The sequence below is a fragment of the Ornithorhynchus anatinus genome, chromosome 6 (assembly GCF_004115215.2).
Source record: "Ornithorhynchus anatinus isolate Pmale09 chromosome 6, mOrnAna1.pri.v4, whole genome shotgun sequence".
Classification (NCBI taxonomy): Eukaryota; Metazoa; Chordata; class Mammalia; order Monotremata; family Ornithorhynchidae; genus Ornithorhynchus; species Ornithorhynchus anatinus.
This window is the reverse complement of record NC_041733.1, coordinates 19179782-19194333: the sequence shown is the minus strand read 5'-3', so window position 1 is coordinate 19194333 and position 14552 is coordinate 19179782. Positions and strand designations below refer to the sequence as shown.

Sequence of the window (14552 nt, the reverse complement as noted above, 5' to 3'; positions counted from 1 at the left end):
GGGGCAGGCTCCCCTGGGGCCAACTCCCCCAGGGTGTGCTCTGCTGCTGCGGACACCTCTGGGGTGCACTCGGCCAGGGCGGACTCCCTCGGGATGAGCTCGGCCTGGGCGGATTCCCCTGGGGTGTGCTCAGCCAGGGCGGTCTCCCCTCAGCCTGATGGAGACCCCAACAATGTGGGGGCCCAGCCCAAGCTCCCCAGGAGCAGCACCAAAGGGGAGCTCAGGGACCAGAGCCCAGCTCTGGGCCGTGCTGAGGGGCAGGCAGGGGGCTGGGGCCGGCGGGGGGTCCGGGAGGCGGTCTGGCAGGCCCGCCCGAGTCCGGGCCTCCGGGGTAGGGGTCGCCCTCCCCTGACGTGGCTGGACCCTGGGCTTCAGCAAATGTTGGAAACTCACCTTCTGCAGCAGCAGCAGCAGCAGCAGCAACTTCTAGCCATCTGGGAGGAAGAAGAGGGAGAGGCTGAAGCGCCAGGCTCTTATGGGGAGGAGGTACTAGGCCCCCTCATACGAGGCTCCCTCCTCCCCCCATGGCCCCAGCTGGATGCTGTCCTGGAGGAGCCAGAGGTGCAGGAGGACAGGAGTCTCCAGAGTGATCAGGAGCAAGGTAGTGGGGCCCCATGGGGGACAATGGGGGTATCTGAAAGGACCCCAGCCCTCACCAGATTAGGTTGGGACATTGACGATTTCAGGCATCTGCCCCTAGGGAGGGCAGGAGGGCTTGGGCCAGAGGGGAGCCCTGGAAGTGCTGCTGGGGGCTTCAGCCCCCTGCTGCCACCCCCAGTCCCCGTCCTGCCCTCCAGCCCTGGGGGAGGCCATGTCCCAGAGGGGACCATGAGGCCCCAGGCCACAGGAAACAAGGTCATGAGGGGTGGAACAGGGCAGAATGGGGTGCAGGGGTTCAGGGCAGAAGGGGATAATGTGACAAAGGGTGAGATTGGCCTTGTAGGTGACCAAGGGGAGCCAGTGCTAGATAACATCCTGGCACAGGGATATCCCTGGATGGCCAGTGACCCAGCACAGAGACATCCTCAGGTGAATAATGGGTTGGCACAGAGGCATCCCCAGATGGACAGTGACCTGAAACAGGGGCATCCTTGGATGGATAGTGGTTCAGCACAAGGGCATCCCCGGATGAACAGTGACCTGGCACAGGGGCATCCCTGTATGGACAATGGTTCAACACAGGAGCATCCCCAGTTGGAGAGTGGGCTGGCACAGGGACATCCCTGGATGGACAATGGGCTGGCACAGAATCATCACTGGATGAACAGCAGCACCTCGGCACCAGTGAGGGAGGAAGCCAAGGGGGACACTGGCTCCATCGGAACTTCTGAAATGGAGAAAGAGGAAGCGATGAGTCATCAGGGCACAAAAGCTCCTGCCCAGGAGGTGAGGCTCACCCCAACCCTCCTCCCCACCCCCATTCTGGGACACCTGGCCCCACTGGCCTTCTCCCTACTTCTTGACCCTTCATGGCTCCCCGGCTTCCTTGTCCCGCAAGAGACTGACCCTGCTGCCTCTCAGAAGCTGTTCCTCTGACAGCCTCCCTTGCCTGCTCACCTCTGCCCCGCTCCCAGCCCCCAGGTTCTCCCCGGGAGCAGCCTGAGCCAGATGCAGGGAGTCCAGTGATGGGCATTGGGCCGGCCAGCACAGACCAGGGGTCCCTGGAGCAGCAGGGCTGGGGGTGAGAAGCTGTGTGTTCCCTTCACCCTCAGGTTGGACACAACTGGACAGAGGAAGAGCAAAACCGGGGCTGCCTCCCAGCAGAGCTAGGGGGTCTGGAAGCTGGGACACCAAAGGAGGCAGGGAGCCCCGAGGAGGAGGAGAGGAGTCCCAAGGAGCAGACGAGCAGAGAGGACAAAGGTGAGTGGCCAGTCCCCAGCCTGGGGTTTGGGGTGCAGGGGAAGCCCCTTCAGGCCTGTGGAGTCAGCAGATCCTGAGACCCCTGGCGGGTCCACCTCTCATCCCTTTGAACAAGGAAGGCTTGATCCTAGCCCTTGATCCCTTTGAACAAGGAAGGCTTGATCCTAGCCCTTGGAATGAGCTTGCTGGGAGGGAGCAGGGGAAGAGGGTCTCTCCCCCTGGGATCGTGGTGCTTTTTTGGGGTTGGGAGAAGAGGGGATTTGCATTGTGGTGATTGGCATCCAACTCACTGTGGGCAAGGGCCCGGGGAATCTCATCCAATCTCATCCAATCCCTGCACCCCTGATTACCCCAGGGGTTCATGAAGGAACTGGGCCAGTGTGTGCCTCATTGTGCAGGGTGTGTGTGTGTGTGTGTGCGTGTGTGTCTGTCTGTCCATCCATCTAGCTCCTTTCTGCAGAGTTGAGCCTCAGAGGCTGGCCGTCCTGACTCACTGCTCCTTCCCAGGATAAACACCCAGGCCTGGCCCCACTCCCCCACCCCCACCCAGGCTACTTCCTTATGAGGACAGGAATTTTATCCTGGCCCAGGCTGCGCTGGGACAGGCCGACCCCCGGGCATCGATGCCAATGGTCAGCCCAGGATGAACACGGGTCCTGGTCCTGCCCCACAGAGCCCTCTGGTCACTCTCCATCTGACCCTGCTCCCCACAATCTTTCCCTTTTTCTAGGTTTTTCCTTCCCCCATAACTTCACACCCCTCCAAACTCCTGGCTTTTACCCCATCAGTCTCTATTTCATCAGCCTCTACTCCTGGAGTTGGATCCTTTCTGGCATGGTGGTTGTTGTAGAGTAGCCAGGAATCAGGATATCTACTGGACAGTCTGGTTTTCAGCTGGTCTGTCCTCTGGTAGTGTGTGTGTGTGTGTGTGTGTGTGTGTGTGCGTGCGCACACACACACACGTGTATACACACACCTGTTAGTTGAGGGCCAGGGAGGAATCAGGAAAGGTGTGAATGGTATTCTTGAGGTGGTGAGGGAAAAGGGACTCAGGGTCCCTCCTTTTAATAATAATAGTAATAATGATGGCATTTGTTAAGTGCTTACTATGTGCAAAGCACTGTTCTAAGCGCTGGGGAGGATACAAAGTGATCAGGTTGTCCCACATGGGGCTCACAGTCTTCATCCCCATTTTACAGATGAGGTAACTGAGACACAGAGAAGTTAAGTGACTTGCCCAAAGTCACACAGCTGACAAGCAGCAGAGCTGGGATTTGAATCCATGACCTCTGACTCCCAAGCCTGGGCTCTTTCCACTGAGCCATGCTGCTTTTCCTTCCTGTCCCCCAAACTCTCCAGTTTTGTGTGGACAGCAGCAAGGGTTTCTGGCCCCTCTGCTCCTGTTTCGAGGGTGAGGCTGATAAAGTCCAACAGCTCCTTCCCCTGAAATCTCTAAGACAGAAGTCCAAGCTATGGGAGGGAGGGAGGGAAACAGCGAGGAAGGGTGGAAGGGGGAGCAGTGCCTGGAGAGAGTTATGAATGAATATGTGTCTCCCAATTGACCCTGAGCCTCCTCATGATTGGGTGTGGATGGGGCATCAAGGTGGGTCCCATCCCCTCCATTCCCAGCCTGTCCTGAGACTGGGGCTCTCTGTGTCCAGAACCCTGGAGTGGACATCCACTCACCGCTCCAGGTCCTGAGGGCTAGGGACTAGGAGCTTGGCACCTGAGAGGAGTGGGGCTGGATGGTTCACTCACTGCACCCAGTATGCTCCTAGTATGGTCCTTGTGTCTCTGACAGCTGACCCAGGAAGCCGGAGACTTCCAGAGTGGGGTCCCCTCCAGCCCCTGGAGGAGATTGCTGATGCTGCTGCTGCTGCCAAAGGCCTAGCTCTGGAGGAGGAGAGCCTGCTGAGGTGAGAGAGCTGCCTGGCCCCTGCTTCTCCCCTACCTTCTGATGCCCTCACCCTTTCCATTGCCTCCCCCTGAGCTCCTCTCCCTCTGAAGCCTTCAATGAGGTGTTATTTTAAGGTGTTTCCCACAGGAGGGGGGTATTTTCCACCCCTTGGAGCCCCCCCAAAATCCTTTCCATGCCCTGACGATCCCTCCCCATCATGAACCTGGCCCCCAACTCCACCCATGCCTCCAGGTCAGACTCACTGAGAACAGCTTATGCCAGCCACCCTCCTCGCTCAGTCTCCACACCCCGATTTCCTTAAGGTCAATCAATGGTACTTATTGAGTGCTTCCTGTGTGCAGAGCACTGTATTAAGCGCTTGGGAGACTACAGAAGGGCACAAAACAAGCCTACAGTCCTTCCCATCCTGGGGCTGAGAGCTGATCCAGGTCCCCTGCTCTGACCCCTAAAGAACCCAGGCATCCCGGCTCCCAGGCTGGCCCTTCCCCATGATCCTCTCTTCCCTGGGGCTGGGGTCTGTGCTGGGAATACCAGAGCTTCCATGTTTCTGTCCAGTAGCCCCAGGCCAGGGAGCACCACTGCGCAGACGCCTGGAAGAGAAAGGGGGCAGGAGCAGAGGCGAGAGCCCGGTAGCCCCAGGACACTGCCTCCACTGCTGCTCCCCCGCAGCCTGTCCCTCCCAGAGAGTTTTGCCTACGGTGGAAGACAGGAGCCGGGTGCCGAGGTGAGAGGCGTCGGGAGGTGGGACCTGAGCCAAGACGGAAATGGGCGCTGGGCCCCTGCCCACCACCACCGAGGTGTCACCCCCTTCTCTCCCCAGGTGGAGCCCTGGCTGCAGGCCCTGATGGGAGAAAGCGGCTCCATCCGCAGAGAGGGCCGCGCCCTGGTGCAACAGCTGCAGGAGTTGCGGCGGGAGCTGAGAACCCTGTCCAGACCTCGCAAGGCGGTGAGACTCCTTGAGCCCTCCCTTCCTTGGGGTCCTCCAGCTTCCCACCGTGGCAGAGTCAGCCAGTCAGTCAGTTGCATTTATTGAGTACTTACTGTGTGCAGAGCACTGTACTAAGAGCTTGGGAGGCTACAGTATAACAATATAGCAGACTATACCAGACACATTCCCTGCCCACGATGAGCTTAAGGTCTAGGGGGCAGAGGAAGTGGGGGTGGGGAAAAGGGGGCACCTGATCCCAGCCGAAGTTCGGTGATGAGGCAACAGGTCCCCGTTTTATAGATGAAGAAACTGAGGCCCGGTCACCCAGTAGTGGCACCAGGGCTAGGCTCTTTCTGCTAAGGCCGCACTGCCTCCCTCTGGCAGCACTCAGAGAAGGCTCTCCATGTTGGCAGCTCTCCATGTTGGCAGCCTCCCCATCTCCCAAACCTGACTCCATGAGCGGTAGTTCCAGCCCCAGCTCGGCCACAAAACAGCTGGCACCAGCCAAGCACCAGCCTAGCCTCTCCTGCCAGGTCTGCAGGGGCACCACGACCCATTCGGTTGGCTGTCGCGGGCCTCAGGATAGGGAGCCCGACTAGGTGGGGAGTGGAAGAGGGAACCAGAAGTGGAAGTCCCGATCAGGGTCAGTGCTAGAGACGTTGCCCACACCCCAAGCCCTCTGAACTGCAAGGAGGCATCCAAGCTGCCTCCCTGTTCCTAGCCAGGCTTGTCCCTCCTTCCCTGGAGGCCGGTTGGGCCCTGGGGCAGCATCCGGGAGGTGGAAAGAGGGTCACACCCCTGCCACGCCCCTACTCATTCCTGAGAGAGTTTCTGTTTGGCAGGGCACCATTGGAATTGCCAAAGTACCTGCTCGGTCCCTGGGCCCACCCATGGGTGCCGGGTGTCTGGCAGAAGAAGCGGTGGGCCAGGCTGGCTGCAGCCCAGCTCCAGCCCAGCTCTAGCCCAGCTCCAGCCTCTCCAAAACCTTATTTGGGCAGAGGAAGGGGCCGTGGGCCAGTGACCCACAGGGGCTGACTGGTGATCCCACAGGAAAGAGTCAGGAAAGCTCAGGGCTGTGCAGGGGGGCACCTAGCCCCAGGATGGGGCAGGGAGGGGCGGGGAGTGCACCTAGGGGAGGTGGCAATTGGCAGATGAATTGTACTTTCCCAGTGCTTAGTACAGTGCTCTGACACAGTAAGCGCTCAATAAATACAGTTGAATGAATGAATGAATGAATCCCCACGCTCCAGGACCCTCAGGAAGGCACAGTGAGCTGTGCCTCTCCTTCTGAGCTGAACAGCTCTGGTCTTGGATAAGACCCCACCCTAAAGCCCAGACAGGAGTGGGGTCTCCAGCATGGGAATGGGTGGGGCCCGGCTGGTCTGACCACATTGGACACAGCCTGGATTTTGAGCTTTGGGTGGATGGGAGAGTGGCCGAGTGGGTGGGTGATATGGCTGAACACCCAACCCACCTCCCCCCTGAACCCAGGAGCCTTTCCCAGCCTCCTGACCACTTAGAAGTTGACGTCCCTGGCCTGATAGTGACAGCATCCTGGGCCTCTTCCTGCCCGCACCTGAGATCTGAAAATTCGGCCATTCCTCAAGCCTAATTTTTGAATGGCCCCATGAACCCAGACTGGGCATACACAGACTGGGCTCCAGGTTGCCAAGAATTGCCCTGGGAAGGGAAGGGAGAGACGGATGCAAGAAACTGCTGGACAGAGGGGGTGGCAGGAGAATGGGAAAACAATAGTGACAACAATTTAAAAAAAAGTTACATAGGCACTGTGGCTTAGCGGAGAGGGCCCCAGGCCTGGGAGTCAGGGAGGTGGAGTGCTAATCTCCACTCCACCACTTACCTGCCATGTGACCTTGGGCAAGTCACTTCATTTCTCTGTGTCCCAATATTTTCATCGATAAAACGAGAATTCAATACCTGTCCTCTATTCCCCCCAATAATAATAATGTTGGTATTTGTTAAGCTCTTACTCTGTGCAGAGCACTGTTCTAAGCGCTGGGGTAGATACAGGGTAATCAGGTTGTCCCACATGAGGCTCACAGTCTTAATCCATTTTACAGATTAGGTCACTGAGGCCCAGGGAAGTTAAGTCACTTGCCCACAGTCACACAGCTGACAAGTGGCAGAGCCGGGAGTCGAACCCATGACCACTGACTCCGAAGCCCAGGCTCTTTCCACTGAGCCACGCTGCTTCCCCTTAGTGTGTGTGAGGCCCATGTGAGAAAAGGACTGTGTCCAACTTGATTATTTTATCTACTCCAGTGCTTTGCATCATACTTAACAGATACTACTTATTATTATTTGTTATCATTATTACTCTAACCCCCACTCCTGGTGGCCTGTGGGATGAGGCTCTCCCACACCCCCGTGGGATGGGCAGCTGTGCTCACTCCAGACTAGGAATTCCTGGGATCAGGACTAGAGAGGTGGAGGCCCTCACCCTCACTCTCCATTCCTGATCTGGGTTTGACCTGCTGCCTTGGCTAAGTGCTTCGTGGTTAAGTGACTCACAGGCTGCTAAGAACTAGGCTAATGGGATAATTGGGAATCAATTAGTGGAATACCCTGCCTCGGGCTCAGCTTTTCCCCTATCAGGTCCAGTCCAATTATGCTTCAAGGCCAGGACCCCCAGCATACCCTTGGGATGGGACCAGGTGGGCCCTGAGAGAGAGCACAAGCCACACTTTCTATTACACCCATACTTGTGCCCATATGAGGTTTGGGCACCTAACCACTCAAAATCTTAGGTGCACCCACAATCCCTCATGTGGAAGCCCACAAGTCTATATTTGTGTGCATACACATTCATTCCAACCCTGGCCATTGATATGTACTCACTATCATGGACCCTCCAAAGAAAGCATAAACACCACTGTACACGTGACTGCACTCACTCTGAGACACTCACAGGGCCCTTATCTTTCCCGACCCCTGCCCCGGTCCCGACCGAACTTTGAGGGGAGGGAAGGACATTGTCCCCGAGGTGTATCTGGCTGTGCCCGCTGGGGACTCCCTTAATTTAAAGGCCCAAAGTGGGAAGAAGAGAACTCCTGACTCAACCTGCTCTTATCTGAACCCAGCCAAAACCCAGGCTGCCATGCCAAGGTACAGCCCTCAGAGCCTTGTGCTCGCCCCTGACTATCTTTTATGGGCAGGGATGTGTCTGTTATATTGTAATATTGTACTCTCCCAAGTGTTCGGTACAGTGCTCTGCACACAGTAAGTACTCAATAAATATGACTAAGCACACGCCCACACAGCCACCTACAAATCCATATGGCATCACAAGGTTCTCGCACTTGCACAATAAGTACATTATTGTGTACATATTGACCCTAAACATCACTGTAAAGACCTGTTCTCAAGTGCATGCAGAATTGCTCCAGTACCCAGACATCCGGGGTGAAGATGTGGGTGGGGCTCCCCAGTGCCCCTACACTGTGCTCTTGCCCTCCCTCCTACACTGTCACACTGTCAATTTCTTCATTCCCGGCTCCTTGGGTGTGGCAGGACGGTCATAGCAGATGGAGAAGTGGGCCCCCTCCACCCCAATCGGTCCTTACACCGCCTTGCCCCGCTCTCTGGGGTTTCACACACTCTAGTAGCATGAGGCCTGGCCCGCCCTGTGGTTTTCCAAGCACCACCAGGCTCAGGGGCCAAGGGGCCACAGCTTCTCACAGTCACCCCCACCCTAACACACACACACACACACTCACTCACTCACTCACTCACTCACTCACTCACTCACACAGATACCCACACAGAGGCACATATACACACATTGAGGTGGGGGTAAGGGGAGCTTCCCCACCCAGCAGATCTAGGCTAGTGCTCCCCAAATCCTGACGTAATGGGGCTTGGCAGGAACTGGTTCCTTCAAACAGGCCCGTGGGGAAGAGGGAGGACAAAGAGGCCTCTTCATCCCCCACCTCCAACCCCAGAGAGCCAGATTGTGCCTTACCTCTTTTGGCCTTCCCTCCTGCGTGTCTCCCTGGGGTACCAGCAAGAAGCAGCTTGGCCTAGTGGATAGAGCACAGACCTGGGAGTCAGAAGATCATGGGTTCTAATCCCAGCTCTGCCACTTGTCTGCTGTGTGACTTTGGACAAGTCACTTCACTTCTCTGGGCCTCAGTTCCCTCATCTATAAAATGGGGATCAAGATGGTGAGCCCTATGTGGGACAGGGACTGTGTCCAACCCAATTATCTTGTATCTACCCCAATGCTTAGAACAGTGCCTGGCACATAGAAAGTGCTTAACAAATACCACAGAGAGGGAGGCAGATGCCTAAGCAACTTCAGAGCCTAGCTCCAATGGGAGAGGAGGCACTGCAGGCCCAGGATACTAATAATAATAATAATAATAATAATAATACTTATGGTATTTTGTTACATGCTCGCTATGTGCCAAGCATTGTTCTAAGCCCTGGGGTAGATACAAGGTAATCAGGTTGTCCCACGTGGGGGTCACAGTCTTAATCCCCACTTTACAGATGAGGTAACTGAGGCACAGAGAAGTTATGTGACTTGCCCAAAGTCATACAGCTGATAAGTGGCGGAGCCGGGATTAGAACCCACGACCTCCAACTCCCAAGGCCATGCTCATTCCACTGAGCCATGCTGTTTTAGCCCCCAAGATGCCCTCTTCCCTCACCCTACCCTGGGAAGGGGCCAGTGATTGGCTTCCTTTAACCCTTCAGCTACTTTAGGGCCAGGCCAGATCCCCCTGCAGCTGCCCATCCCAGGTCCCCGCTCAGTTCAGGTTCTGTGGGGTTAGGAGCTGTAACTACAGAGTTTCTTCCTCCTGCTCCCATCCCCCCAGGCCTGGATTCCACAGGGGTTGACGTAATGGGGCTTGGCAGGAGCTGGCTCCTTCAAACAGGCCTGTGGGGGAGAGGGAGGGCACAGAGGCCTCTTCATCCCCCACCTCCAACCCCAGAGAGCCAGACTTCACCCTTCCTCTTTTGGTAGCCCCCACTGCCTGTTGCCTGATTTCCCAACTCCAGCATTGTCCTGGGCTGGGCTGGGGTGTCATAGCCCGGAAGGGTTTTAGGCCAGCCGGGATTCGGAGCCACCATGTTTTTGGTGGATGAGGAACAAAAAAGGTGGAGAGGGCAACCCCAGGGACCAGCTTCTCTCTACAAGCCCGGGGACAGGGCAGAATCTGGAGGACTGGGAGGGGCTGGGGGAAGCAGGAGCTCAAGAAAGGTTGCTTTCCCCTCGCCCCCCAGGAAGAGGGGAGGGAGAAAACCTCCAGATACCATTACCTCCTAGCTAAGGTTAATTAATATCTGTCTCCCCCTCTAGACTGTGTGTTTATTCATATTGTACTCCCCTAAGCTCTTAGTACAGTACTCTATATACTGTAAGTGCTCAATAAATACAACTGACTGACCGACTGACAGGGTTTCCCCCTAGTCCTTCCACCAAAGGGCTCTTGTCTCCTGGTCTTTGGCAGAGAGGCAGCCAGCTGATCCAGATGGTTTCTGTGGTCTCCCTGACCCAGGCCAAAGACCACCCTGAGCCTGGAGAGTTGATTGTTTGTTTTTTTTAAATGGTATTTGTTCAGTACTTATTATGTGTTAAGCACTGTTCTAAGCTCTGGGGTAGATACAAGTCAGTCAGGCCAGATACAGTCCCTGACCCCCATCCTGCAGCCTGCAGCCGATTAGACTGTAAGCCCGTCAGTGGGCAGGTACTGTCTCTATCTGTTGCCGATTTGTACATTCCAAGCGCTTAGTACAGTGCTCTGCACATAGTAAGCGCTCAATAAATACTATTGAATGAATATTGAATGAATGAAAAGTCTAAGTAGAAGGGAAAGCAAGTATTGAATCCCCATTTTGCATTTGAGGAAACTGAGGCACAGAGATGTCACACAGCAGACAAGTGGAAGATTGGGATTAGAACCCAGGTCCTCTTGTTCCCAGGCCCGTGTGGGATCAATAAGAGGCCTGTTGTCCAGCTGGGGTTGAGCATGAGGGGAGTTGGAGACTGATCTGTCTGGGGGCTCTTGTGGAGCTCTGATGGCCGGGGCCCAGACTCCTCCACATCCCCCATCAGGTGGGCGGAGATGATGGACCGAGGGGAGGCAGCCGCCCTCTGGCCCCAACTCCCACTCTGGGTACCTATGAGCCCCCAAGCTGCCAGCGTGCCCAGCCACGAAGTGGGCAGGCTAACCCAGCGCCGCCCCTGCTCTGAGACTAACATAAACACAATCAAAGCCAGCTAAACAAACAGGTCCCAGATTGCAGAGAGCAGGCCAGGGAGCAAGTTGGCGGGGAGCCCGGAGCCACAGCCAACCCCCTGCTCCTCCCGTCCCCCCAGCCTCCCCACCCCACCACCTTTCCTGTGTTCAAATCTCTACTCCTAGGACTTTCAGGTCAGCCATCCCTGAGCTCCCAGGACCCCAGGTGGTCTCCTCCCGCAGCACCATCAGTCAAGCTTTAGGGAGTTAAAAGGGGGTGGCTGTGTTCTCATTGTATGCTTAGTGTGTTGTTAGGATGACATATTGGCTTAGGGGGAAGGGTATTTGTGGGGCTAAGTGTTGGGAGGATACAAACTTGTGGGTAGGGTAACCTAGGTACTTTCCTCCACCCAAACCACCCCCCTCCCCCAGCCCGGCCCCACAGACCCTGAGGGGTCCAGCACTGTGGGAAAGAAAGGGAGGGAGGGAGGATTTGAGAGAAATAAAGATAGAAGAGAGAAAAAAAGAGAGGAGAGAAAGGGAGAGAGGGAGGAGGGAGAGAGAGGAAGAAAGAGAGGGGAGAGAGAGAAAGAAAATTGGCAGAGTCTGGGAAAAAATCCCAAATGATTTCAGAGGCCAAGAATGAAGCACGTTCGTTCAGTTTATTTCTGTCTCCTATCTCTCCCCTACCCCCACCCTTGCCTCCCATTCCAATCTCCCCTTCAGCTTCCCCAAATGTCCAACTTCCATTTCCTTCCCCATCCACTGTTGGGTGATTTCAGAGAAGGGCTGTGACTGTGTGACCTTTGCCCCCCACCGGGTGACCTGTGGAAGCCTGAATGAATTGAGGGGGGCTGTGTATTGCAAGAGGGGGAGGCCCCAGTTTTGGGCTGACTCATTCCTGCACTTAGAGCTCCATGTTAGGATCTAGGAATCGTGAAAGGCCTCTTTTTGGTCCTTGGGGAGAGGAGAGAAAGAGAGAGCCAAGGTGGGACCAGCCCGGGCTCCAGCCTGAGGAATCAAGATGACTGGATCCCTCACCAGCGAGGGGATTTTTATCAATATCCCACTTTTTGCTGATTGGATATTCTCTGAAGCCCCGAGAGGAAACTTTGTCGATGCCTGTGATGAGGCATTTCTTACTCTGAGGCGAACTTTATTGACAGAAGGTGGTTGTTGACGGTGGTGTCCACTGGGATTCTCCGTGACAAAAACTTTTCAATGCTTGGCTGAAAGCCGGGGATGACGGTGATGATGCCGATGACATTCCTGACGGGAAGCTTCACTTTCTCTCTGGGAAAGGGCGGGATCTGGATGTGGGGCCAGCCTGGGGTTTCTGGGAGGGTTGGAGAAGGGTGCAGAGCCACCCAGCCCAGCTCAGTGATTGGCATCACAGTGGGCTAGAAGAGACTCTGTGAAGGGAGAGGCACCAAGTCACTCCAAAGCAAGCATGAGATCAGCTACACTGAAAGAACAAGAAACAGCGTGGAAAAGAGCAGAGGCCTGGGAGTCAGAGGACCTGGTTTCTAATCCTGGCTCCATCACTTGTCTGCTGTATGACACTGGGCAAGTCACATCACTTCCCTGTGCCTCATTTATCTCACCTGTAAAATGGGGATTAAGACTGTGAGCCCCATTGGACTGTGTCCAATTTGATTACCTTGTATCTACCCCAGCTCTTAGTACAGTGCCTGGCACGTAGTATGAGCTTAACAAATACCTTTAAAAAGAGCGATGGGACCTCAAGTTCCAGCTCTCACCACTTCCCACAATCCTCACCAGATACATTAGGATCCCCGCCCCCACCCGCTTGCTTCCCAGCCTGGGGGCCTAGCCCAGGGGAAAGGGTTCTCGCCATGCTTGGGGCAGGGGTGGGGCCCCAGGCCCATACTGCCTGCTGACTGGCCTGGGTGTGACTCATGGCCACTGTTTGTCCAGTTGCTGTGGAGAGGGGCCCTCTCAGGCTCACTTCCTGTTTTTCTGGGGACTCCTATCTCTGGAACGCCAGGAGAGAGATGGGGAGGAGTAGGGGGGCGCAGCACATGCAGAGACACAGAGTCCAACAGAGGCTGGAAAACAAAGAGATAGAGAGAGACAAAGAGAAGTAGAAATAGTCTGAAACAAAGCAAAATTTCTCCCTGGCTGTGATGGTCTGCCTCACTCCTATTCCTCCTCTGTCACCTCCCCCTGCTCAACGCCAAGCCCAGGATTCTGGGAATTCTTCCTTTAGAGACGACGCCTCTGTGCTGTGCGTGAGTGTGCCTGTCAGTCTGGTCCCAAGTGTCAGGCCACCAGGGAACAGCTCGCGCCTCAGAGTTTAAAGTAGCCTGCAGGCGGGTGGACACTGGATGGAGACCTTAGGGCCCTGGCTGTGGTGGACAAGTGTGTATGTGTGAGAAAGAGGGAGGGGGGAAGAGAGAGAGAGAGAGAGACTGAATGGGAGGTCATATGAAGCCCTGTGAATGAGGGTTTCATTCATTCAGTCAGTCAGTCAGTCCTATTTATTGAGCGCTTACTATATGCAGAGCACTGTACTAAGAGCTTGGAATGTACAATTCGGCAACAGATATAGGACTTAGGTTGACAGGGCTTACAAACCAATAGGTTAGTCCCGCTTACGAAACATTTCACCTGTTCTTCACACAATGTAGTGGGCCAGAGTTATAGGGGACAACGGGAAAGTCCCGTAGTAGCCACCAAGCACTAGAGGAAGCCTCCCCAGAGCAATTCCTGGCTAATAGGAGGTGGTCCAGTGGGTGGAGTCTAGCCCCTTCCAAAGATGGCTCAGATTGGTTTATTGGGCCTCTAGGTGGGGGCTTTGTCAGGGATGGGGGTGGCAGAGACTGAGGCAGGATCTGACTGAGCTCACGGTTTCTCTCTCCCCACATGCACCGGCTTCTTCTCTCCTCAGCTCCTGAGTGACATCCTGGAACAAGGTCTCATTGCGGCCACTGGAATCCTGCTCTTCTGGTGGCTGACAGAGCAGCTGGGCTGAGGGACTTGATTCTGAGACAGTTGTGGCTTGGCCTGCCTATCTTTCCCACAGCAGGGGTTGGGGAGTGATGGTGGGGGAGGCCGGGTTTGGAGGGGAAGCTCCCCCATGGCTTCTTCTGGAGCTCCTCTCCCAACTCCCCCCATCTCCAAACTCATTGGCTCCCAGAGCCTGGGCTGGGTCAGGTGTGCCTGCCTGCTTGGCAGAATGGAAGGTGTGGGCCCTGGGCAACCAGGAATATTTCCCAGAATTCCTATCTGGGCTCAAAATAGCTGTTGGTGCCAGGGCCTGCGGCTGCCCTATCGCCCTGTAAAACCCTTCATCCTGTCCCCATCATTTCCTGCTTTTCCCTTCCCCTAGCCCCAGGCTTGCAGGGAAGGATTTTAATAATAATGTTGGTATTTGTTAAGTGCTTACTCTGTGTGGAGCACTGTTCTAAGCGCTGGGGTAGATACAGGGTAATCAGGTTGTCCCACATGAGGCTCACAGTCTTAATCCCTATTTTACCGATGAAGTAACTGAGGCACAGAGAAGTGAAGTGACTCGCCCACAGTCACACAGCTAAGTGGCAGAGCCAGGAGTCGAACCCATGACCTCTGACTCCGAAGCCCAGGCTCCTTCCCCTCAGAGGGGATTATCCCTGAGACT

General features: G+C 55.5%; 1 protein-coding gene across 2 annotated transcripts; it reads left to right on the top strand.

Moving 5' to 3' along the window:
* The first annotated feature begins 288 nt into the window (after window positions 1-288).
* Window positions 289-14356, top strand: LOC103169807 (collagen alpha-1(VII) chain-like). 2 transcript variants are annotated; one of them, XM_029067150.1, is made up of 6 exons: window positions 289-1386; window positions 1713-1860; window positions 3662-3776; window positions 4337-4502; window positions 4599-4724; window positions 13824-14356. In XM_029067150.1, exons 1-6 carry the CDS (start codon window positions 379-381, stop codon window positions 13905-13907), a joined length of 1647 nt encoding a protein of 548 aa, XP_028922983.1. In that variant the 5' UTR covers window positions 289-378; the 3' UTR covers window positions 13908-14356. The 2 variants fall into 2 exon arrangements, with proteins under 2 accessions (XP_028922983.1, XP_028922982.1); XM_029067149.1 differs by having other exon boundaries at window positions 4334-4502.
* Window positions 14357-14552: the final 196 nt, after the last annotated feature.